At 37.3% G+C, this 26,861-nt stretch overlaps 1 protein-coding gene across 1 annotated transcript in view; it reads right to left on the reverse strand.

The window, feature by feature from the left end:
- Positions 1-227: 227 nt before the first annotated feature.
- Positions 228-26,861, reverse strand: part of LOC136242644 (two pore calcium channel protein 1-like) — a 109,183-nt gene continuing 82,549 nt past the window's right edge. The window contains exons 21-25 of the mRNA XM_066034089.1: positions 11,797-11,915; positions 11,583-11,670; positions 1,589-1,731; positions 680-763; positions 228-485 (exon numbers count right to left, since the gene is read on the reverse strand). Of these exons, the coding sequence (XP_065890161.1) occupies positions 348-485; positions 680-763; positions 1,589-1,731; positions 11,583-11,670; positions 11,797-11,915 (572 nt within the window). The 3' untranslated portion in view covers positions 228-347. The remainder of the gene's footprint in view (positions 486-679; positions 764-1,588; positions 1,732-11,582; positions 11,671-11,796; positions 11,916-26,861) is intronic.

Below are 26,861 nucleotides of genomic sequence, written 5' to 3' on the forward strand. Positions count from 1 at the left end.
TAATTTAATTTTAGTTTTGATTGTTTTGTCGTAATGAAAAGCATTGCACACATAAATGTACAGTCATAATAATGAGGATGTTGACAACAAATGTGCAGTACTATGTCTAGCTTTAGCAAAGCACAACTATAAAGTATGTTTGAAAAGGTACAGTAAGGAGAACTATTAGAATGTCTCTATCTTTTCAGACATGTGGGCCCAGGCCTGTACGCTACTGGCTTGATGGACACATGCAGATAATAGACTCATTCAACAAAGGTCACAAAGCAAAACTAAATACAAAAGAAAACAAATAAATAAATGCAACAAAAGCTTTATACCATGTAGCTATGCAGTAATTCAGTAGTCTAATCAAATATATATGTAATGAATGATATAACTTTATCCTTTGTTCGTTGTACCAAACTATTTGAGGACTTCAATGGCAACTGATTGTACAAGAACTCTGAAGACTCTTCATACTTTTCGTCTTCTTGGATCCATTGCTGAAATGAGAAAATTTATAGCTACACAGCATTGTTAACCAGTGTTCTCCAAATTATATAATTCAAATAATACGTAAGTGGGCCTTAATAAAATGTCTAAATAGCCTTTAAATTTTCATATTGTTAGAGGATTCATGATAAATGCTCCAAAGAGTCCAGTGTTACATTTTAGCTCTACACAAGTATAAACCAACCTCTAAGTAGACTTCATACAACTGTTTATGAATGTCTCCTTTTGTACGCCTCTTCCTACCTTCAAACAGCAGTGATACAGCAAGCTATGTATTACAAAAACATCATATGACCAGCACTCAAAGCACTTTTTAAATGGCACTATTACATAGGAATTATGCCTGCCCAATAGAGAAGCCTGCTATACATGCTTGTGTGACTAAATATTCTAACGTAAATAAATAATTCACAGTTACAATTACATTATTGGTGTTATGGTGCTTATATTGTATACTGTAGTGGGAAATTTTCAAAAGGTAAAATTTTCGAAAAATTCATGTGTTTTTGAAAATAGTTTTATTGCAAAAGCTAGCTATAGCTACAAGGTCCAATATTACACCTTAGAAGTGATAATCAAGGAAAGTATTAACAAAGTTGAAGTGTTTGATAGCTGTAGACCTCAGTATACATAGCTAGGCACTGGCTACTGGAGGGCAAACATGCATCACAAGTGTCCTGAACCGTAAGAGTAAATTGTTATGCTAGCCTGAGTGAAATATCTGGAAGAGCTAGCAAAGCCAACTATCATGGTTCAATCTACAGGCCATTTGAATTAAGACCTTGATGATTCAAGCTATGAAGGAGGAAGGGGTAGCTATCTAGATGCGATTCTACCAAAGCCAAATGGGTGTTTATCAATATTAATGCTTAACTGAATAATCAAAGCAACATATTCTCTTGTACGTGATCAACATAGCCATTTGTTAGCTTCCTCCAATTAACTAGTGCACGTGAACCCTTCTAGTAAATTATCTAATGTGTATGCATATGTGGGGTGGTAAAGAGGATCTGTTTCAAAAATATTTTGAATTTACAATCAAACACTCTCTTTCAAAACATTTCAAAAATTTCCTGCTATACAGTGCACTTACAGTAACTCCTCTCCTAGCAGCATGGGGTAATTCCCATGCCCAGTATGGTCTGTGAAACTCTTTCTCTATCATGTCTACTTCTTCACGACTAACTGCTACTTCAATCCTCTCCACAAATTTTTCATCAGTGTACTGGTCTGACACTATGTAGAATAAATTTTAGTCAAACAGTACAGTAATACAGTAGTACTGTTTCTAATATTATTCCATAAAAGTGATTTTCATTGTTTAAGATTTCTCTAGGATGATTTTTAAAGGCAATATTTTAGGCAGCACGCATCACTTTCAAAGTACCAATTATGAATCCAACAAAATGATGCTCGGATGCCTACAATATTACCTTTAAAAATTATCCTAAAGACATTTTATGTGACGAAAATCACCTTTACAGAATAATAGTGGTCCATCTAACATCAAATACAGCATTAAAAACAAGAAAATACTTACAGGGGGCCGGATATAGAATTTAAAAAAAAAACTGCCAACACTTGAATTTTTGTCCGCCAGCATGCCTGCCTGCAGTCATGCTGGCAGCTTCAAAGTACAGCCTGCCTGCAGTTGTACTTTGAAAGTGATGTGTGCCACCTAAATATTGCCTTCAAATTGTGTTAATAACTCCATACATTTTATTACATATGAGAAGTACACCAACTTCCCGAAGTGCTATTTTTCAGTACTACTGCCATGCTAGTAGGTTTTAGTAGTCTTACTTGTGTCATAATGCATTTTATATCATGTTGGAAGACAAATTTTACTGGTAACTCATGGTCAAAACTTTGTATGCCAATGTGCACGTGGATTTGACAAAATGTGTACAATGATTATATTTATTCCTTTATTTATTGCTTTATGTTGTAAACACACCAAAGGTCTGATGGTAACATGTACCAACAGCTGTTATGTACATTACATTACAATACTATACTTATTCATTCATTTATGTATACAGTTTCTATAGATTTGAGGTGGGTGGACGTGACTGATAGCATCTTTAACCAGGGCACAGATGGTGCAATGTGCAATTGTTATTATCATCAAAATTAGTTAGAAAATGATCCCAGAGAAATGTTTTCAGTTTTGATTTTAGTAGATAAAATGATAAGTCCAAATTTAGGATGGGCATGGCATTCCAGATAGTTGGTAATCTATGAAAATAAGAAAGTCTAGACACATTATTTAAATGGCGAGAGATAATCAGTTTGTTGCTGGTGCCAGATCTGGTGTTAGCGGAACTATAAAGTTGATGTAATTATGAATACTGAACTGTTTAGTTTGTGTTTTGATTGCTTAGATTGCAAATAATACTAGCTATTTCAAAAATTAAAAATTTCAAAAGGATGTAAGGGTTGATATAATATACATGTTACAAAAAGTAAGGAAACAAGCTAAAAAATGTTACCACTGAAATGAAGAATGATCCAGCAGTAAAAGTAAGGAAAAAAGATTAGACGACTACCTGCTAAAATGAGACACACTTTAATCCCTACCATTGGCTAGCATCTTGAAATGAGACCATCAAATTAACCATATATATTATACTCTTTTTGTTTTTCACATAGTATACATATCACTTGAAGCAACTATCTTTTACCTTCGTACGCAATAAGCACCTCTAAAAATAATTATCATCTTGTCTTTTATTAAGGCTTCAGCTACATCTCTAATGACCTAAATGTTGATGATTTTACAGTAATACATCGCTGGAGAGTCCACCATTATAAGAGTGGAAGCCTCTCTTTTAGAAGTCTGGATTCCATAGTGGATCTGCCCTCAAAGACATTATTAGTTAGCTACCTCACAATAAAGCTAAACTGGTAATTAAGACTATATAAAACGACTACCCAGCGTCAACAAATGATAGAGACAACTCCTTGGGTACTACACCCGTTCACCCTCATCTTACTCACATGTATTCACACTTTGTTAAAATCAGGTGTTTGAGTTGTGGCGCACGCAGCAAACTATTAAGCGCCGCAACTATTAATTATCTTTCGAGAAGAATAAAGAAGTGGCTGAATGATGAAAGCAAACAGCATGGTGCAGTGGACACAACATAATCGGAACAACAGATCCATGAATCCGCCGTCATTACCTTGACTGTCTGAAATTTCTGGAGCCGTACACCTAGCACTACCGGGTCTTACAGCAGTCAGGCTGGCAGACGAAATTTACGTGAATTTTGAAAATTTTAAAACTCACTGTACATCGAAACTTGACTTTTCACTTCATTTACCCAAGGTACAACATCATTACAACAGTATCAATGCATTCCAGGTGGTTTTTTCAGATAAAACTTATTGCAAGGCCGTTTTTCAATGTGCAAAAATCCATGAAACCACATGATTTCTTACCAACCCCTACTATACAGTACTATCGTACTGAATGATATACTAGTGTAAAAATAATTTTCAAAAATTAAAACATGGGAATAGGGATCGCTGAAAAAGTAAAGAAACAAGAGTCAAACAAGCCAGCATGTTAAACACACAGAGATCTCTATTTGGACTCAATGGATGCGGTATAGTTAGAGACTAAGGAAAATTATATAAATAGGGGCAGGTAAGTACTGAAAATAATCGTTTATTTGAGTCCAAATAGAGATCTCTGTATTTAACATGCTGGCTTGTTTGACTCTTGTTTCTTTACTTTTTTCAGCAATCTCTATTCCCATGTTTTAATTTTTGAAAATTATTTTTACACTAGTTTGTTTACTTTTTATAATCCATTTATGGATAGCTAACATGATAATAAGAGGTGCTGGTGGTGAGCTAGTGAAATGCAGAATACGGAATAATGGAATTGCGGAATAATGAAATAAGCAAAACTTATCTTTTGCAGATTGTACAAATGGTTACATGCTCTATAGCAATCATACTTTATTTACACCTTGCAACAGCTCTGCATGGCACGCCATGGTGATGGATAAACAGCAGCTGGGCGAGCATTAAATGGGACAAGCACACAACCAATCCAGAACAATTTACCTTTGCTAAACTTACTCATCTATACTCCTTAGTTGATATAGCTACAAAACGCCAATACCTAGTTCTATTCTTAGGTTAAACTAGCTTCCCTTCATGTGCATATACCAAAATTTATTAGAGTCATACTAGAATTCAGTAGGGAAGTCCGTGGTTGTGTGTCTTTAAATGGATTTCAAAGCTCTTCAGGTTTGAATCAAGAGTGTAGGTAAGTAAGTTTAGTGAAGGTAGATCATTCTAGGGTGATTGGTTGTGTGCTTGTCCCATTTAATGCTCGCCAGCTGCTGTTCTATCCATTGCCATGGTGTGCCATGCAGAGTTGTTACAAGGTAAATAAAGTATAATTACTATAGAGCATATAACTATTTGTACAATCTGCAAAAAATAAGTTTTGCTTATTTCGTTATTCCACAATTCCGTTATTCCATATTCCTCGTTTTACTAACTCCTGTGCTGATGGTGCTTGATATTACACAATACTAAACATGTATATCAAGTTAGTCATCATGTACAGTATATTAAGTAGTCAGTTAATATTATCAGAGTTAGCAAACATGTTTCCATACTACTGAATGTACTTTGTACTATACAGCTTTGACATGTATATCTAACTATAGGCAGTGATATGGCTTAAAATAGCAGATTTCAGTTCTTTAAAAAAGTACTTTTATCAAGTCCTTTTGACTTCATCTTTGCTGGTGGACCTAAACTTCTTCCAAATTAACTTCTACGACTTCTTTTGAGGTTGGAAAAGGCTTATAAGGTGGTGATTAGTTGAATGTTCTATTAGGATTTTGAAAAAACATAGGCGATCTCTATTATGAACCACTACTGTGGTTCATGATTGTAACTCAAACAAGCACATCAGGGGAAGGATCCTTAGTTTTATTAAACAGGTTTTGTAGCTACTGGTGTAGTCATTCAATAGATATTTGGTAGCACAATGCTGAATTTGTTCAATTGTCAGGATATCTTTCATCAGATATAGATTCCATACTTGAGTAAAATAGAGTAGTTGAGATCGAACCATTTTGATAGGAGGCCAAACGAAGCAGTGCACAGCCACCATTTTGCGCTAAAATAACAAACTCATCAATGGCATGTGCTTTTTGGGAATCCAATGAGTATTTGCCCTCTGCGACTTGTCTTTACTTCTCTCTTCAATCAGGTTGGTTCTTTATGCAATAAAACCATATTAAGGCATTCACTGATTGTGAATACCAATATTTTCCTTGAGTACCATATTTAGATACTACCAATTTATTCAAAGTGCTTATACTTGGAAGATTGCTACCTGTAACATCACGATTGGATCGCTACCTGTAACATCACGATTGGATCGAGACCATACCCATTAATGGACTAATAATGATCAAGCATGGAGCCTACTCATCTTAACAATCTATTTAAGTGATCACGATGGCCACACACCATTATTATTGGTCTAGCTGTGTTTATCAAGACACACGGTAGTGTGTCGTGCGGCCCAAGAAGCCAGCGTGCCACCCGTGAGTATATTAACAGAAAGAAAGAAAATGCAATTTTCACACCTATGTAGCTCTGTGATCCCTTATCCGATTGGAATCAAATTTGCTACAGACTTGTCGGCCAGCTAGGGGAGTCTACACACCAAATTTGAAGAAAATCGCTCCAGCCAATTCCGAGATACGAGTGAACAAAAGTTCGTTTTAATTTCTTCGTTTTCTTCTTCTTCTACTTCTTCATTTCGCACACTTCGCAAAATCCGCCATAAAACACGAATGCAAGCTCGGAGTGGGCTAAAATTTGGCACACTTAAAGGGCTCATTAAGGCGGATCTCCGTACCAACTTTGGTAGGAATCCGATGAACATTCACGGAGTTATGACCGATTATTTGCGTAAAATAAGGTCGAAGGTCTGTCATGCCTACATGGTAAACTCCTTTGAGGAATCAGTTGAAAATTGACATGTAGATGGAGCAACCATCGTAGGAGTGCCTTTTTGTGGTTTGAAAGGAATCGGGATAAAGACCATGGAGATATGACACAAAACCCAACCTGTGTCAAAATTACACGATCGATTTTTATGAATAAAAAAACTATTAGTTTTCGTGTCTACCAGGCAAACCGCTTAGAGCAACGAGCTGAAAATCAGTATGTAGCTGGAATAATCATCATAGAAAGTCCGCAGTAGTACAGAAGAATCGGATTACAAACCACTGAGTTATGATTCGAAAGACAACTACGTGTAACAAATGCGAGATCGAGATACTCTAATAGAACAGTCACCCTAATAAAGTATTCAGTTGCATTTATAATTTACTCAATTATATTACATTGCAAGTTATTCTGTAGGGAATTCAGCTACAAACAAGTCACCCTGTAGTCAGATCAGCCAGAAGAAGGTACCTAATAGAGAGTTCAGCTACAAAGAAACCATCATGTAGAGAGTTCAGCTCAAACAAATTGCCCTGTAGAGAGATCAGTTAGAAGAAGTTACCTTGTAGAGAGTTCAGTTACAAAGAAACAATCATGCTAAGAGTTCAGCTGCAAACAAATCACCCAGTAGAAAGTTCCGCTATGAACAGATCACACTGTAGAGAGTTCAGTTAGAAACAGGTCATCTTGTAGAGAGATCAGCTAGAAGAAGTCACATTGTAGAGAGTTCAGCTACAAAGAAACTACCATGTAGAGAGTTCAGCTGCAAACAAATCACCCTGTAGAGAACTCAGCTACTAACAAATATGCCCTGTGGAAAGATCAGCTAGAAGAAGTTACCTTGTAGGGAGTTCAGCTACGAACAGATCACCCTGTAGAGAGTTCAGCTACAAACAAATCACCCTGTAGAGAGTTCAGTTACAAAGAAATCACCATGTAGAGAGTTCAGCTACAAAAAAATCGATCACTCTGTAGAGAGTTCAGCTAGACGAAGTCACCTTGTAGAGAGTTCAGTTGCAATAAATCACCTTGTAGAGAATTCAGCTACAAACAAATCACCCTGTAGAAAGATCAGCTAGAAGAAGTTACCTTGTAGAGAGTTCAGCTACAAAGAAACTACCATGTAGAGAGTTCAGCTGCAAACACCTGTAGAGAGTTCAGCTAGAAACAAGTCACCCTGTAGAGAGATCAGCTAGAAACAAGTCACCCTGTAGAGAGTTCAGCTAGAAGAAGTCACATTGTAGAGAGTTCAGCTACAATGAAACTCCCATGTAGAGAGTTCAGCTGCAAACAAATCACCCTGTAGAGAACTCAGCTACAAACAAATATGCCCTGTAAAAATATCAGCTGGAAGAAGTTACCTTTTAGAGAGTTTAGCTACAAAGAAACCACCATGTAGAGAGTTCAGCTGCAAACAAATCACCTGTAGAGAGTTCAGCTAGAAACAAGTCACCCTGTAGAGAGATCAGCTAGAAACAAGTCACCCTGTAGAGAGTTCAGCTAGAAGAAGTCACATTGTAGAAAGTTCAGCTACAAAGAAACTACCATGTAGAGAGTTCAGCTGCAAACAAACCACCCTGTAGAAAGTTCAGCTATGACAGATCACCCTGTAGAGAGATCAGCTGGAAACAAGTCACCCTGTAGAGAGTTCAGCTAGAATAAGTTACCTTGTAGAGAGTTCAGTTACAAAGAAACCACCATGTAGAGAGTTCAGCTGCAAACAAATCACCCAGTAAAAAGTTCAGCTATGAACAGATCACCCTGTTGAGAGTTCAGCTACAAACAAGTCATCCTGTAGAGAGATCAATGCAGCTAGAAGAAGTTACCTTGTAGAGAGTTCAGCTACAAAGAAACCACCATGTAGAGAGTTCAGCTGCAAACACCTGTAGAGAGTTCAGCTAGAAACAAGTCACCCTGTAGAGAGATCAGCTAGAAACAAGTCACCCTGTAGAGAGTTCAGCTAGAAACAAGTCACCCTGTAGAGAGTTCAGCTAGAAGAAGTCACATTGTAGAGAGTTCAGCTACAATGAAACTCCCATGTAGAGAGTTCAGCTGCAAACAAATCACCCTGTATAGAACTCAGCTACAAACAAATATGCCCTGTAAAAATATCAGCTGGAAGAAGTTACATTGTAGAGAGTTCAGCTACAAAGAAACCACCATGTAGAGAGTTCAGCTGCAAACACCTGTAGAGAGTTCAGCTAGAAACAAGTCACCCTGTAGAGAGATCAGCTAGAAACAAGTCACCCTGTAGAGAGTTCAGCTAGAAGAAGTCACATTGTAGAGAGTTCAGCTACAAAGAAACTACCATGTAGAGAGTTCAGCTGCAAACAAATCACCCTGTAGAAAGTTCAGCTATGAACAGATCACCCTGTAGAAAGATCAGCTAGAAACAAGTCACCCTGTAGAGAGTTCAGCTAGAAGAAGTTACCTTGTAGAGAGTTCAGCTACAAAGAAACCACCATGTAGAGAGTTCAGCTGCAAACAAATCACCTGTAAAGAGTTCAGCTAGAAACAAGTCACCCTGTACAGAGATCAGCTAGAAACAAGTCACCCTGTAGAAAGTTCAGCTAGAAGAAGTCACATTGTAGAGAGTTCAGCTACAATGAAACTCCCATGTAGAGAGTTCAGCTGCAAACAAATCACTCTGTAGAGAACTCAGCTACAAACAAATATGCCCTGTAAAAATATCAGGGCATATTAGGCATCCTGTAGAGAGATCAATGCAGCTAGAAGAAGTTACCTTGTAGAGAGTTGAGTTACAAAGGAACCACCATGTAGAGAGTTCAGCTGCAAACAAATCACCCAGTAGAAAGTTCAGCTATGAACAGATCACCCTGTTGAGAGTTCAGTTAGAAACAAGTCATCCTGTAGAGAGATCACCTAGAAGTATCACCTTGTAGAGAGTTCAGCTACAAACAAATCACAATGTAGAGAGTTCAGCTACAAAGAAATCATCATGTAGAGAGTTCAGCTGCAAACAAATCACCCAGTAGAAAGTTCAGCTATGAACAGATCACCCTGTTGAGAGTTCAGTTAGAAACAAGTCATCCTGTAGAGAGATCACCTAGAAGTATCACCTTGTAGAGAGTTCAGCTACAAACAAATCACCTGTAGGGATTTCAGCTACAAACAAATCACCCTGTAGAGAGTTCAGCTACAAAGAAATCATCATGTAGAGAGTTCAGCTGCAAACAAATCATCCTGTAGAGAGTTCAGCTATGAAAAGATCACCCTGTAGAGAGTTCAGCTAGAAGAAGTCACCTTTTAGAGAGTTCAGCTACAAAGCAACCATGTAGAGAGTTCAGCTGCAAACAAATCACCCTGTTCAGCTATGAAAAGATCACCCTGTAGAGAGTTCAGCTAGAAGAAGTCACCTTTTAGAGAGTTCAACTACAAAGCAACCATGTAGAGAGTTCAGTTGCAAACAAATCACCCTGTAGAGAATTCAGCTACAAACAAATCTCCCTGTAGAGAGACCAGCTAGAAACAAGTCACCCTGTAGACAGATCAGCTAGAAGAAGTTACCTTGTAGAGAGTTCAGCTGCAAACAAATCACCCTGTAGAGAATTCAACTACAAACAGATAACCCTGCAGAGAGTTCAGCTACATTTCAAGTCACCCAGTAGAGAGATCAGCTGCAAATTATCCTGTGGGGATTAATTGACATGTAATAAATATATGCAAGAGTTCATAATATAATGAACTCTTGATATATGCATTATATATATAATTTGTACATTTACTGATAAAATCAGAATGAGTTAAAGTATTTATAAAATCTGCTTCATCTTTTTCTTTTTCCTGTGGTAAAGAAAAATATATAGGTTAAAAAGCCCCAAAACTGGCCATAGGCTGGCTTTGGGGTATACAAATACAAAAAGAAGTGAAATCTAATCAAAAACAGCCAAGCTGTAAAAAAAGGAGTGCGGTCTTTGAAAAGGCTATGGTGAAAAAGGATGTGAAATCCAAGGTGGCGGCCAAGAAATGGCTGTGATGGTAGGTTAATGGTAAAAATTTTAATAACGACAATTCAGGTGAATTTTGTGCCAATTGACCAAGCGGCACCAAATTCACCTGAATTGTCGTTATTAAAATTTTTACCATTAACCTACCATCACAGCCATTTCTTGGCCGCTACCTTGGATTTCACATCTTTTTTCACCATAGCCTTTTCAAGGGCCGCACTCCTTTTTTACAGCTTGGCTGTTTTTGATTAGATAATACTAGCATAGTTAAAATATGAAATAGTGACACACCCCTGGTAGTTGAAAAGCCGACTTGAGGTACTCTAATACAGCAGTCACCCTAACAGAACAGTCACACATGTATAATTGTGTACTGTGACAAAAAACAACAACAACCAAACAACTAGTATATTAAAAATTGTTGATTGAAGGGATCCAGGCAATAAAAGTAGTGAAACAATAGATGAATGATGATATTACAGCATAGCACAGTGAGAAAATCCCTACTTTGGCATTGAACAAATTAATTGTTGTAACATGCCTATGCAGAAATTTTCTGACAGGGCTATGCTGTAATATATACCATCATTCATCTCTTGTTTCAGTACTTTTTATTGTTTGGATCTATGCTTCATTTTTTAATAAATAATTACTAGTATAATATAGTAGCAAGCTAAATTACGCATTATGCAGAATAACTGTGTGGTAGAATAGAACTTGATATTTTCTATTGCAAAGACTTATAACTGTTTACCATCATAGCTTATATATAGCTACTAAGGACTTCGTTGAATGTGTGAAGTTACACCATATGAAGTATAGTGATAGACACAAACCATGGTATGTATCAAGCTTACAGTGTGGCGTGTTCAATCTTAACTACAGGCATGGTAATAAATTTTGGTCTACATTGTGTAATGTCCATTTGGTGATGCACCAATAAAAGATTTTCTTATATTGAAATACACATATGGCTGATACCGATAACCAATCCAATGGTTAAGAAAATTTCACATGTATTTTGTAAAATTGCTATTTTTAAAGTTTATCACGTTTCAATTGTTTATTGAACGCAATTAAATTGTGCACCTCACTTTTTAGCACATTTACAGTATATAGATTAACAACCTTTTCTAGATGTATATTCCTGACGAGCCAAATCAATCTTCAGGACAAATGCTTCAACAATGAATGCAATTGCCACTGTAAGCACAATCTATGAATCAGCAAACAACAACAAACAAACAATGAAATTTCTATACTGTGTAGTTCAGTAAAATAAAAACTGGTGTATATGTACACTGCTTAGGAACATAATATATTCATGTAGTGTAACACTCACATAGGTTGTAACATGAAACAGAATAAAAAATACACGGCTAGATTTGTTCCCTGTCCCTGCATGAAATCCTTCCATAATAATCCACCAATTGTTTATCACCATCAACTCAAACAATGTCACTAGTAAGAGAAAGATTTTAGCATTTGATATTGACACAGTTTCTTTATTGACACTTGATAGTAACAGCTAGGTGTATGTGCTGTAAGGCCATGCACAAGTTGAATTTGCACACAACTATTACAATTTGATTTTATTGCTAACCCAAACTTTTGTAGTTTTTAAGTTTAGCCTAGACTTATACAATACGGTTGTGGCCAAGAAACTACAATGATGTTGTTAATGCTAATTGATGTTAATAATGTGCAGCCTTTATTAAAATTAACACCATTGAAGCCATTTCCAGGTACCACCAATCCACCATTGTGTTCATGACTTTTCCACCCAGACTTTTGAAAGAATAACAACAAGAGTATATAATAGTAACCAAGAGTATTGAATGGGTGTATTATCCCATGATTAATGATTGTGTGAAGTAACACTGACATCTCAGTAATTGTTTGTTTATACTGCCATTAACCCTTTAAGGACCGCTGCCGTAATATTACGTCCAAAGTAGGTATTGCTCGAAAGACCAGCGCCGTAATATTACGTCCAAGGTTATTGGCAGTTAACAAAGAGCTATAACTCCGCAACAAATGAAGCTATTAGATCGAAACAGGGGCCATTGTATTCACCATTCATAGGTGATTCTTTTGATATATTAGGCCAACTTATCACGCAAAACTAAGCCTGTGTAAAATTCCTAACAAAGTACAAACATTTAATATTTACACAACAATAAAACTAACCTTGTAGAAATCGCTCCATAACTTTGGCTGTGTTCATCGTATTAACTTCAAATAAAGCTCAGAGTGCTCACTATTTAGAGGCGAATAATTTGATATACAAGATAACGTGATGCGGTTTTAAAAAACTATAATGGCGGACTGTTTTTATTGATTGTGTCACAAAGAAATCGATTGCGTGTAGGTGTTTGAAACTCACCTTAGTGCTTTTAAGACATTGGTTCTACACTTTGGTAAGTTAGATAATGTTGTTTATTATTGTCAGGCGAATCTTTTAGTATAATTTGTTATACAATTGAGCACTTGTAGGGGCTTTGTCAATGCTATAAACTTATTATATTTTTAAATAACACTAAATGCGCAATAATCATAAAATGAGTGGGCTTTCAGGGTAGACTATGCACACAATTTTTGGTCCTTAAAGGGTTAAAGGTTGCTGTATTTCGCCCAATTCAGCCACTAAACCAAGTGAGAACATGATAGTGTTAAAGGGAAATGGCTAATGTTAAAGTTCTGGCATTGCCAAGCAGATCTGCAACATGCTCATTTGTGCAACCATTGTTTTAGTGAGCTGGAATTATCTTGGGTCCTTACTACACTTTCCTTGCATAGTAACTGTTGGATACTTGGTTTAATACCATACCTGTTTCACTGCCCATACAAAAGTCTCAATAGTAGCAGTGAAATTTATCCCGTATTTCACTGACAGCAGTGAAAAAGTTGTAATTGCAATTTCATTGGCTAGAATTTATATTAACAATGTAGCGCCAATTAGTGTCGACGCTTGTTTAGTACATAGTGACAAATTGCGTACATGGCAACGCTAATGCACAGCATGCGTATATGCAGCGAGTATGGTATTAACTGGGAATAGCATGGGTAGCAGTGAAATTTGGGATAAATACCACTCTTGTTGTATTGGAAATGGTAAATTTCACTCGGCTTCGCCTCGTGAAATTTATCCCCATTTCCAATACAACACTCGTGATATTTATCCCAAATTTCACTGCTACCCATGCTATTACTAGTACGAATAGCATGAAAAACTGGCAAAGGGAATACCTGTTGCTACGTATGCATTTTCAAATAACCGTTTCGCATAAAAGAACAATTACCAAAATGTCCATGTTATTTTACACAATCATTAATCACGGGCTAATACACCATTCAACATTCTTGGTTTCTACTATGTACTCTTGATAACAAGCAATATCCTAGAATTACAACTTCCATCTTCAATAATCATCATTCTGTAAATAAGAAGAAACGTGGGTAAAAACAAACTGCAAAGCCAGTTGGCTTGAAAGTACAAAAAGAAATGAAATGTACACAAAAGCAGCCAATTGCAAGCTGTGAAACTAGTTGATGCTGTGTTAATTATAACACTGTCCCTTTATAGCTAAAAAGTAATTATTCAACCTTAGTGCTATGCTATTATTTAGCTAGATAATTAGTAAATATTGTAATTTGGTTCATTTCATAATTAATGAATTAATTTGTAATTCATGAATTATTTTGTAATTAAGTGATTATGTTGCTACTATGCATTGTCAAGGAAGCATAATTCAAACAATCCACAAATTATGCTGATGTATCTTCTCTAATGTTTATTGTCTATCATGTTTTCTTGTGCAAGTTGTTAACCCTTTAAGGACCGCTGCCGTAATATTATGTCCAAAGTAGGTATTGCTCGAAATACCAGTGCCGTAATATTACGTCCAAGATTATTGGCAGTAAACAAAGAGCTATAACTCCGCAACAAATGAAGCTATTAGATCGAAACAGGGGCCATTGTATTCGCCATTCATAGGCGATTCTTTTGACATATAAGGCCAACTTATCACACAGAACTAAGCCTGTGTAAAATTCCTAACAAAGTACAAACATTTAATATTTACACAACAATAAAACTAACCTTGTAGAAATCGCTCCATAACTTTGGCTGTGTTCATCGTATTAACTTCAAATAAAGCTCAGAGTGCTCACTATTTAGAGGCAAATAATTTGCTATACAAGATCACGTGATGCAGTTTTAAAAAACTATAATGGCGGACTGTTTTTATTGATTGTGTCACGAAGAAATCGATCGCATGTAGGTGTTTGAAACTCACCTTAGTGCTTTTAAGACATTGGTTCTACACTTTGGTAAGTTAGATAATGTTGTTTATTATTGTTAAGCGAGTCTTTTAATATAATTTGTTATACAATTGAGCACTTGTAGGGGCTTTGTCAATGCTATAAACTTATTGTATTTTTCAAAAACACTAAATGCTCAATAATCATAAAACGTGTGGGCTTTCAGGGTAGACTATGCACACAATTTTTGGTCCTTAAAGGGATAATAAGAGAAGACATTAGGCAGCCCTTCACTTCATTGCATAAGTATGGGGCATGCCCCCATTCACCTCGAGAAATTCTTGATTCCCATTAGCTTTCAAGGCTAGATACACTTTGTTTGGTTGTCATATAACCTATTGTGAAAGGCATTTACTGCATAATATCACAATCTACAGTAATTTAACTCTCACAAGTAACCTGCCATAGAGTAAGATCTTACATACAGTGTGTACATGGAAGGCTAATATTGGCCTTCATTACTCACATGCAGGCTGCTTTTAACACAAAACTTTTTTGCTCATGTGGGTGGAAGGACATACATATATATTTTTCCAAAACAGTCACAGTTCTAAAATAATATTTAGGGTAGAAAAGTTTTGCTGATTCTGAGATTTTGGAGGAGGTTAACATAGATGTCCATTTCAATACATTTTTGGATTGCTTGCAAATCCACGAAATATTTACATTGATCAATCTCACAAAGAAGTGGGCGTGGCCCACGAAATAATATCACCCAAAAACCAGCCTCAATTCTCCTGATGACGATGAAGCAGTATTGGTTAGGTCATAGATAACAGAGTACATAAAAGGGATAGGAAATGCAAGCGGTTTCGGTTTGATGTCCCTTACGCGTGACTTGAAAGGACAAGACAGTTTTGTGCTCAAGCATGGGAATTAGTGTTCTAAGCAGCGTAAATAGTATTTTAACAGATTACAGCAAGTATTGAGACCTTTGTGAGAGATTTTGGTGAGAGAATTTAAACCGTAGATTTGTAACAAAACGCATCGCATTAACCGTGATTGTTACACGCTGTCATACTTTGGCTCGTAGTACCTTCATGCCTTGTCCATACCGCAACTTTTAAAGCCGGTTCCACTTTTGAATCTTATGGTAAGCTAGACATGTCACAAACACAGTCTTCTGCAAGGTGGTTTAAACTTTTGGTAAAAATGGAAGATACTTAGTCGTTTCTTCGAGCAACAGTTCCTGTTTTGCTCTGGTATTCCCTCTGGTTCTCTCTGTTAAATGGTAAGGAATAGGCTTATCATAGTTAAAAGGATAGAACATATTTATGAAGAAATTAAAGTTATGTGGTTTAAAGTGCTTTTTGGGCCATTTTTTCACCTTCAATCTCCTGTAATTTTGCATATAATTTCCTTGAGGGTTGGTACCATCCTAGTTCTCTCGATTACTTACTTAAGTTCATTGTAGTGAAATTTCACATTCGTTGGTTACAAAACTCTGTTGTTACAACAATTCGTTTCTCTTGGATACAATCACAACAAGTGTAACGAGTATGTTCATGATGTAATACATGGAATTCCAACAGAAATGTGACATCCCGTTATTGCATTTCCTATCCCTTTTATGTACTCTATTATCTATGGTTTGGTAAAACTAAGTCCAAACAAGCTTTTCAGGTTGACCCGAAACGCTTTCAACAGGTTGCTACAGAATTTAAAAAAAAATTATTTAATGGAATTTTCTAGTGACTGACTGACTAACTGACTGATACCTTCAGACAAGCGTAACTTGACGGCTAAGGCTATGGGCTTGATTTTTCACTGTTCAATATCACTTTAATCCGACAGGTGCCTTTTGGCATACCACAGTACATACAATGCATTCTTCATGGATTTACCAGTGTCCTCCTTTGTGTCCCATTCATCTTTGTTTACAGCGAGAAGTGTTGATTCGGCGATAGCATGTGATGGCTTCCTTTTCGCGTAACGGAAATTGTATTTGTAATAGCGGCTATTTTAATAGCAGAGGTTCTTTTCAATGAGTTCTTGATTTGTACTGCTGTGTAACAGGTTGAACATAGCCGACAATGAAGTGTAATGGATACTTCACTTTTCAGGTGATAAATGATATAAAGGGGCTGTGCGGCACCATTTCTTTCAGAATGTGTGGATTGCAGAGGTGCTTTTCGAACAGTTCTTGAATCGAAATACTGCATAACAGGTTGAACATAGCCAACAACGAAGCATAATGGATACTTCACTTTTCAGATGATGATTGGGGCACGCGGTGCCATTTCAGATGTGGTATGCATGGGTTCATCAGTCATAGTAATTATTTACAAAAAAAAGTAACAAACAAGTACACAGAAAAATTTGGAATTTTCAACTAGAATAGGGACCATAGCACATCTCTGAAACAAGCTGGAGTGATGCACGATATTAAATCACAGTAAAACAATAAGAAGTGTTATATCCTAACTGTGCTCAAGATGCCATATTGGAAACACACAGTAGGGATATAACACTTCTTACTGTTTTACTGTGATTTAATATTGTGCACTACTCCAGGTTGTTTCAGAAATTTTAACGATGTGCTATGGTTCCTACTCTAGTTGAAAATTCCAAATTTCTGTGCATTAGTAATATTAAGCAAGAATTTTCATTTATCAAGACACACGGTAGTGTGTCGTGCGGCCCAAGAAGCCGGCGCGCAACCCCGTGAGTATATTGACAGGAAGAAAGAAAACGCAATTTTCGCACCTCCGTAGCTCTGTGCTGCCTTGATGAAACAAGACAAATTTTGCTGTGTACATTCCCTCCAACTTCAGTACTCCACATTCCAAATTTGAGCGAAATCGCTTCAGGCATTCCTGAGATATGCGACTTCAAAAATTGGCTTAGTTTCTTCGTTTTTTTTTTTCTTCTTATTTTTCTTCCTCTTTTCGCACACTTACAAAAACTGCTATAAAACGCGAACGCGTTATCCGATTGCCTTGAAATTTGGCACACAGAAGGGGGGTATAAAGGCGCATCTCTGTACCAACTTTGGCTGGAATACCATAAACAGGCAAAGAGTTATGAGCGATTATGCACGAAAAATAACACCAATATGTTGTCACGCCTACAGGGTAAACCGCGTATGGGAAGAAGCTGAAAATCGGTGGGTGAATAGGTTAACTATTGAACCTCAAACCTTTTGTGGTTTGAAAGAAATCGAGCTAAAAACCAGGAAGATACAGCGAAAAATCAACAGTGTGTAACAATTACACAATCGAGATTAATTTTTATTATTGTTATTATTATTATTATTATGCTTGCCACGCCTACCAGATAAACCACTTGGGGTAATGCTTTGAAAATCGCTGTACAGATGGAGTTATCATCTTAGAAAGGCTCTTCAATGGTGTAGAAGAATCAGACTTAAAGCCACGGAGTTATAACACGAAATTCAACTTGGTGTAGCAAGTGCGAGATCGAGATACTCTAATAGAGCAGTCATCCTAATAGAGCAGTCACCCTGAACAGAATTCAAGAGATCAGTTAGAAATAAGTAACCTGTATAGAGATCAGCTACAAACAAATCACCCTGTAGAGAGTTCAGCTACAAACAATTCACCCTGTTCAGACATCAGTTAGAAGAAGTTTTCTTGTAGAGAGTTCAGTTACAAACAAATCACCCTGTTGAAAGATCAGCTAGAAGATGTCAGATTATAGATAGTTCAGTTACAAAGAAACCACCATGTAGAGAATTCAGCTACAAACTAGTGACCCTGTAGATACATCAGCTAGAAGAAGTTACCTTGTAGAGAGTTCAGCTACAAAGAAACCATTCTGTAAAGTGCTCAGCTGCAAACAAATCACCTATACAGAATTCAGCTACAAAAAAATCACCCTGTAGAGAGATCAGCTAGAAGAAGTTATCTTGTAGATAGTTCAGTTACAAACAAATCATCCTGTAGAGAGATCAGCTAGAAGAAGTTACCTTGTAGATAGTTCAGCTACAAACAATTCACCCTGTACAGAGCTCAGTTAAAAGAGGTTTCCTTGTAGAGAGTTCAGCTACAGACAAATCACCCTGTAGAGAGATCAGTTAGAAGAAGTTACCTTGTAGATCGTTCAGCTACAAACAATTCACCCTGTAAAGAGATCAGCTAGAAGAAGTTACCTTGTAGAGAGTTCAGCTACAAAGAAACCATCATGTAGAGAATTCAGCCGCAAACAAATCATGTATAGAGAGTTCAGCTACAAACAAATCTCCCTGTAGAGAGATCAGCTAGAAGAAGTTTCCTTGTAGAGAGTTCTGCTACAAACAAATCACCCTGTAGAAAGATCAGCTAGAAGAAATCACCTTGTAGAGAGTTCAGCTTCAAAGAAACAATCATGTGAGAGTTCAGGTACAAACAAATTGTCCTGTAGAGAGATCAGCTAAAAGAAGTTACCTTGTAGAGAGTTCAGCTACAAAGAAACCATCATGTACATAGTTCAGGTACAAACAAATCACCCTGTAGAAAGATCAGCTATAGAAGAAATCACCTTGTAGAGAGTTCAGCTACAAAGAAACTATCATGTAGAGAGTTCAACTACAAACAAATCACCCTGTAGAAAGATCAGCTATAGAAGAAATCACCTTGTAGAGAGTTCAGTTACAAAGAAACCATCATGTAGAGAGTTCAGCTACAAACAAATCGGACTGTAGAGAGATCAGCTAGAAGAAATTACCTTGTAGAGAGTTCAGCTACAAAGAAATAAACCATGTAGAGAGTTCAGCTGCAAACAAATCACCTGTAGAGAGTTCAGCTAGAAACAAGTCACCCTGTAGAGAGATCAGCTAGAAACAAGTCACCTTGTAGAGAGTTCAGCTAGAAGAAGTCACATTGTAGAACTACAAAGAAACTACCATGTAGAGTTCAGCTGCAAACAAATCACCCTGTAGAGAACTCAGCTACAAACAAATCGCCCTGTAGAAAGATTAGCTAGAAGATGTTACCTTATAGGGAGTTCAGCTATGAACAGATCACCCTGTAGAGAGTTCAGCTACAAACAAATCACCCTGTAGAGAGTTCAGCTACAAACAAATCACCCTGTAGAGAGTTCAGTTACAAAGAAACCACCATGTAGAGAGTTCAGCTGCAAAAAAAATCAATCACTCTGTTGAGAGTTCAGCTAGAAGAAGTCACCTTGTAGAGAGTTAAGCTGCAAATAAATCACCCTGTAGAGAGTTCAGCTATGAAAAGATCACCATGTAGAGAGTTCAGCTAGAAGAGGTCACATTGTAGAGAGTTCAGCTACAATGAAACTCCCATGTATAGAGTTCAGCTGCAAACAAATCACCCTGTAGAGAACTCAGCTACAAACAAATATGCAGTGTAAAAAGATCAGCTAGAAGAAGTTACCTTGTAGAGAGTTCAGCTACAACAAAACCACCATGTAGAGAGTTCAGCTACAAACAAATCACCTGTAGAGAGTTCAGCTAGAAACAAGTCACCCTGTAGAGAGATCAGCTAGAAACAAGTCACCTTGTTGAGAGTTCAGCTAGAAGAAGTCACGTTGTAGAGAGTTCAGCTACAAAGAAACCACCATTTAGAGAGTTCAGCTGCAAACAAATCACCCAGTAGAAAGTTCAGCTATGAACAGATCACCCTGTTGAGAGTTCAGTTAGAAACAAGGAATCCTGTAGAGAGATCACCTAGAAGTATCGCCTTGTAGAGAGTTCAGCTACAAACAAATCACCTGTAGACAGTTCAGCTACAAACAAATCACCCTGTAGAGAGATCAGCTAGAAGAAGTCACCTTGTAGAGAGTTCAGCTATAAAGAAACCACCATGTAGAGAATTCAGCTGCAAACAAACACCCTGTAGAGAATTCAGCTACAAACAAATTGCCCTGTAGAAAGATCAGCTAGAAGAAGTTACCTTGTAGGGATTTCAGCTACAAACAAATCACCCTGTAGAGAGTTCAGCTACAAAGAAACCATTCTGTAAAGAGCTCAGCTGCAAACAAATCACTTGTACAGAATTCAGCTACAAACAAATCACCCTGTAGAGAGATCAGATAGAAGAAATTACCTTGTAGATAGTTCAGCTACAAACAAATCACCCTGTAGAAAGATCAGTTAGAAGAAGTTACCTTGGAGAAAGTTCAGCTACAAAGAAACCATTTTGTAAAGAGCTCAGCTGCAAACAAATCACCTGTACAGAATTCAACTACGAACAAATCACCCTGTAGAGAGATCAGCTATAAGAAGCTACCTTGTAGATAGTTCAGCTACAAACAAATCTCCCTGTAGAGAGATCAGCTAGAAGAAATTACCTTGTAGAGAGTTCAGCTACAAAGAAACCACCATTTAGAGAGTTCAGCTGCAAAGAAATCACCATGTAGAAAATTCTGCCAGAAACAAATTGCCCTGTAGAAAGATCAGTTAGAAGAAGTTACCTTTTAGAGAGTTCAGCTACAAAGAAACCATTCTGTAAAGAGCTCAGCTGCAAACAAATCACCTATACAGAATTCAGCTACAAACACATCACCCTGTAGAGAGATCAGCTAGAAGAAGTTACCTTGTAGATCGTTCAGCTACAAACAATTCACCCTGTAGAGAGAGCAATTAGAAGAAGTCACCTTGTAGAGTGTTCAGTTACAAAGAAACCACCATGGAGATTTCTGTAATCAATATAATATTATGTGACCGGAATTGCGAAAAGGGGTCTTCCACACACATCCAATTCCGTAAACGTTGGAGACCATAACTCAGTGTTCAAGTAACATATTAACCTGAAAATTTCACCATGTATTCAGCTATAGTGGTGCTCACCACTGTCCAAAATTCAAGGCAATAGCTCTTTCCAATCTGAAGTTATCAATTGTCAAAGTTGGCAAATTGGATGTGTGTGGAAGACCCCTTTTTGCAAATCCGGTCACATATGTATTATACAGTATATATAATTTGTACATTTACTGATAAAATATTTAAAGTACATCTACTTCATCTTTTCTTCTTCCTGTAGTAAAGAAAAAAACATAGGTTAAAAAGTCCCAAAGCTGGCCATAGGCCGGCTTTGGGGTATACAAATACAAAAAGATATGAAATCTAATCCAAAACAGCCAAGCTGTAAAAAAAGTGTGCGGCCCAACAAGCCGGCACGTAACACCCGTGAGTGTACTGACAGGAAGAAAGAAAACGCAATTTTCACACCTCCGTAGCTCTGTGCTGCCTTGATGAAACAAGACGATTTTTTGCTGTGGACACTTCCGCCACCTTCAGCACTCCACATTCCAAATTTGAGCGAAATCGCTTCAAGCGTTCCCGAGATATGCGATTTCAAAAATTGGCTTAGTTTCTTGGTTTTTTTTCTTCTTATTTTTCTTCCTCTTTTCGCACACTTACAAAAACTGCTATAAAGCACGAACAATATATCCGATTGCCTTGAAATTTGGCACACAGAAGGGGGGTATAAAGGCGGATCTCTGTACCAACTTTGGCTAGGATACGATACACAGGAAAAGAGTTATGATCGATTATTCACAAAATATAACACCAATATGTTGTCACACCTACAGGGTAAACCGCGTATGGGAAGAAGCTGAAAATCGGTGGGTGAATAGGTTAACTATTGAACCTCAAACCTTTTGTGGTTTGAGAGAAATCGAGCTAAAAACCAGGAAGATACAATGAAAAAACCAACAGTGTGTAACAATTACGCAATCGAGATTAGCTAATACAAAACGACTACTTGCCACGCCTACCAGATAAACCGCTACGGCGAATGCTTTGAAAATCGCTGTATAGAAGGAGTAATCATCTTAGAAAGGCTCTTCAATGGTGTAGAAGAATCAGACTTAAGAAGAATCAGACTTAAAGCCACGGAGTTATAGCACGAAATCCAACTTGGTGCAGCAAGTGTGAGATCGAGATACTCTAATAGAGCAGTCATCCTAATAGAGCAGTCACCCTGAAAAGAATTCAAGAGATCAGCTAAAAACAAGTAACCTGTATAGAGATCAGCTAGAAACAAGTCACCCTGCAGAGAGATCAGCTACAAACAATTCACCCTGTAGAGAGATCAGCTAGAAAAATTTACCTTGTAGGGACTTCATGCAACTATGGAAAGGGATAGTTCATGATCAGCTAGAAGAAATCACCTTTTTTTATTTTTATTTTTTTATTAATGCTTCACAGCACAAGTGCTGAAGGTCTGTAGGACACCTGGTCCTACAGCCTGCTCAAAGACTTTAGCTACAGAAGGTGTGTTTGAAAAGTTGGATAAAGGAGAAAAAATCCATGACTGTGGACCTAGGTAGCCTCGAACCTGCAGCCATCCGATTTATGCTCAAACGCTTACAGGGGTCTACCAGGTGGTCAGGATGTTTTCTCCTTGTTATTTTCATGTAATTATATCTATAGGAATTTTAGAGAGTAACTCATTATCTCTAAGTACCCCAAGTAGAACCAAATGGACACTAGTTTATTTACCTTGTAGAGTTCAGCTACAAAGAAACTACCATGTAGAGAGTTTAGCTGCAAACAAATCACCTGTAGAGAGTTCAACTACAAACAAACTGCTCTGTAGAGAGATCAATAAAAAAAGTTACCTTGTAGAGAGTTCAGCTACAAAGAAACCATCATGTAGAGAGTTTAGCTGCAAACAAATCACCTGTAGAGAGTTCAGCTACAAACAAATCTGCCTGTAGAGAGATCAGCCAGAAGAAATTTCCTTGTAGAGAGCTCAGCTACAAACAAATCACCCTGTAGAGAGATCAGCTAGAAGAAGTCACCTTGCAGAGAGTTCAGTTACAAAGAAACCATCATGTAGAAAGTTCAGCTACAAACTAGTGACCTTGTAGAGACATCAGCTAAAAGAAGTTACCTTATAGAGAGTTCAGCTACAGAGAAACTATCATGTAGAGAGTTCAGCTACAAGCAAATCTCCCTGTAGAGAGATCAGCTAGATGAAGTTTCCTTGTAGAGAGTTCAGCTACAAACAAATCACCCTCTAGAAAGATCAGCTAGAAGAAATTACCTTGTAGAGAGTTCAGCTACAAAGAAACCATCATGTAGAGAGTTCAGCTGCAAACAAAACACTTGTAGAGAGTTCAGCTACAAACAAATCTCTCTGTAGAGAGATCAGCTAGAAGAAGTTTCCTTGTAGAGAGTTCAGCTACAAACAAATCACCCTCTAGAAAGATCAGCTAGAAGATGTCACCTTGTAGATAGTTCAGTTACAAAGAAACCACCATGTAGAGAATTCAGCTACAAACTAGTGACCTTGTAGAGACATCAGCTAAAAGAAATTACCTTGTAGAGAGTTCAGCTACAAAGAACCATCATGTAGAAAGTTCAGCTGCAAAGAAATCACCTGTAGACAGTTTAGCTATAAACAATTCACCCTGTAGAGAGGGCAGCAAGAGGAAGTCACCTTGTAGAGTGTTCAGTTACAAAGAAAGCACCATGGAGAGTTCTGTAATAAATATCCCATCCAAAAACAGCTTATAGCTGTAAAAAAAAGTGCGAGTCCAAGTAAAGCAGAGTTAACTGTGACAAAAAGTAATGATATCATAATGCGGCCATGTGCGAGGTGTGCAAGTTGTAAAATTAATAGTAGCTAATCAGATAATACAATGTTATTGTTAAAGTGTTAATGAGAACTATGTGATGCTGCTAGTTTTTAAGTGTGTGAGCATCTTCATAAATGCCACATAAATTTAATTCTCAATAAAGCAATGTGTATAGATTCTCTGATAGTAATAAATAGTTTGAGTTTGGCCGCCTTTCCTGTATACAGCAATGCTACGAACAAAGGAAAGGTGGCCAAACTCAAACTATTTATTACTATCAGAGAATCTATACACATTGCTTTATTGAGAATTAAATTTATGTGGCATTTATGAAGATGCTCACACACTTTAAAACTAGCAGCATCACATAGTTCTCATTAACACTTTAACAATAACATTGTATTATCTGATTAGCTAATATTAATTTTACAACTTGCACACCTCGCACATGGCCGCATAATGATATCATTACTTTTTGTCGCAGTTAACTCTGCTTTACTTGGACGCGCACTTTTTTTACAGCTATAAGCTGTTTTTGGATGGGATTTCAATACTTTTTGTTAGAATAACCAATGCACTGTTGATAACAGTAGGTGAGTTTCCATGGTTTTGACAGAAACCCCAGATTACAGTGACAGAATATTAAAATATAACTGTAATTTTAGTGGCCAGGGCCGCCCACATTGGGGATAACTGGGGTATTTTGCCTCCTACCACAGCCCGAAAGGGGCCACTTGAATACCTGTTTAAAGAAAGATCGATATACTCTAATAGAGCAGTCAGGATCTAGACCCTTCCTTGCCCCTGGGCCCCTCTTTAACTCTTTTCCTTGGGCCCTCTAATTTCTCTGGACGGTCCTGTTAGTGGCATGCAACTGCAGTCAACTAACACCCATTATAACTAGTAAACCCTTAACAACACTTTGCCTTTCATCTTGTACTGCATTGAAACGATCAAGATACTCTATTAGAGCAGTCACAAAACAGCTGTAACACAGCAATCAATATTTAGCATAGTTACAACTTCTGCTTAGCATCGGATTGTATAGTTTAAATTACTAGCTACTTACAGACTTTACAATATAAAAGTATGGCACTTGTAGAAATATGACTGTTCTATTAGAGTATCTTGATCTACTTCAAGCATTGACTAATTCAAGTGAAGAAGCTACACCCCTGCCAAGAGATCTTGTGAAATGAAATGAGAATAGTAAAGAAAAGGCAAGTATGTACAGAGACAATAGAGGGGCGCGTAATTATGTCCCGTTGTAAATAAACGCCTTTAAAATTTATATTACTACTAAATAAATGCACCAGAATAGGCTTGTGTGGCTGTTGTCTCCAAGGTTGTCTCATTACTTGTCTTTTCGTGTTGAAGGGATTTAGTCGCAATTGGTGAGTTTAACTATACATGTATTTGTGTTGTAAAACTTAATTGTAAAAAGGCGATTAGCACATATCATGATAAACATGTATTTGTCACAGTAGAGTCTCTCACGACATCACGATTATTATGAGACATTGGACCAGGGTAAAAAATTTACTGCTATATTTAGAGGTTGTAGCGTTTGTATATCTTAGTATCTTAATAAATAATCCCCCGTGATCACTAATCACTAATAGTACAGTGAAAACTGGTCATTATTCAGGCCATAGGGACAAAATTTTCTGACCTTGCCTTTTAAAGAGGTGGCTGCATTATGCGGCCTTAAAAAAAGGTAAGAAGCATGCTGTTCTAACTGGCTATAGAGATGGATTTAGTGTATGACAGCGTATGAAACAGTGAGTGCTGGCAGCAAGGGGGCAGCCAATCTGTTAGAGCACCAAAAGCACTGCTTCAGACATAGGCAGTTGACTGTTAGCCCCAAGTGTTAAAAGTTTCACTATTGGTCCTTATAAGCTCCTGATGAAGAAAGTGATGAAGTCATTATCCATAGGATATATTTTTCAGAATATCCATTTCAGTTCTACAATATAGTAGCCAAGCATAAGATGAACACAACACAGCATTCCAGTAGTTTAGTGGTGACCACAACACTGCCTGAGTTAAACTGTGGTGAGATTTGAGACTACCAGAAGCCCTGGAATGTCTTCAACACATGAAATACCAAATATCTAATGCCTGGCTTTCATCCACAGTGGACCTGTCTTGGTGGCCACTTGTACAGAAGGGAAACAGCTGCCACACAGTCTTGAGAGCGAAACAGCTAGTTGCCACACCCCTTAATTATCAATTTGTAAAATCTTTAGCAAAATTGTGTGTGCGAGCAAGTGCGATGTGGCAGTGCCGTGTATATGGTTGCTGCCTAGCAGTGACACATCACGAGTATTGAAGTCACAATGTGTTACTGTATCATCCATCTAAATACAATCTCTGAATGTGTCATTTTGTGTAGAGAGCAATCTTCCACAAGAAGTGACCTGCAGGTTTCAGTGTATATTGTTAACCATTAATATTGTTCACAATATTGTGAACTATATATGTACAGTGAAACCTCACTTAGTGGCCACCTCTTTAATAAGACCACCTCATTATATTGGCCACCTCTAGTAGGTCCCAAATATAGCTAAGCATTACTTATGACCTCAT

The sequence above is a fragment of the Dysidea avara genome, chromosome 13, assembly GCF_963678975.1.
Source record: "Dysidea avara chromosome 13, odDysAvar1.4, whole genome shotgun sequence".
Taxonomy (NCBI): domain Eukaryota; kingdom Metazoa; phylum Porifera; class Demospongiae; order Dictyoceratida; family Dysideidae; genus Dysidea; species Dysidea avara.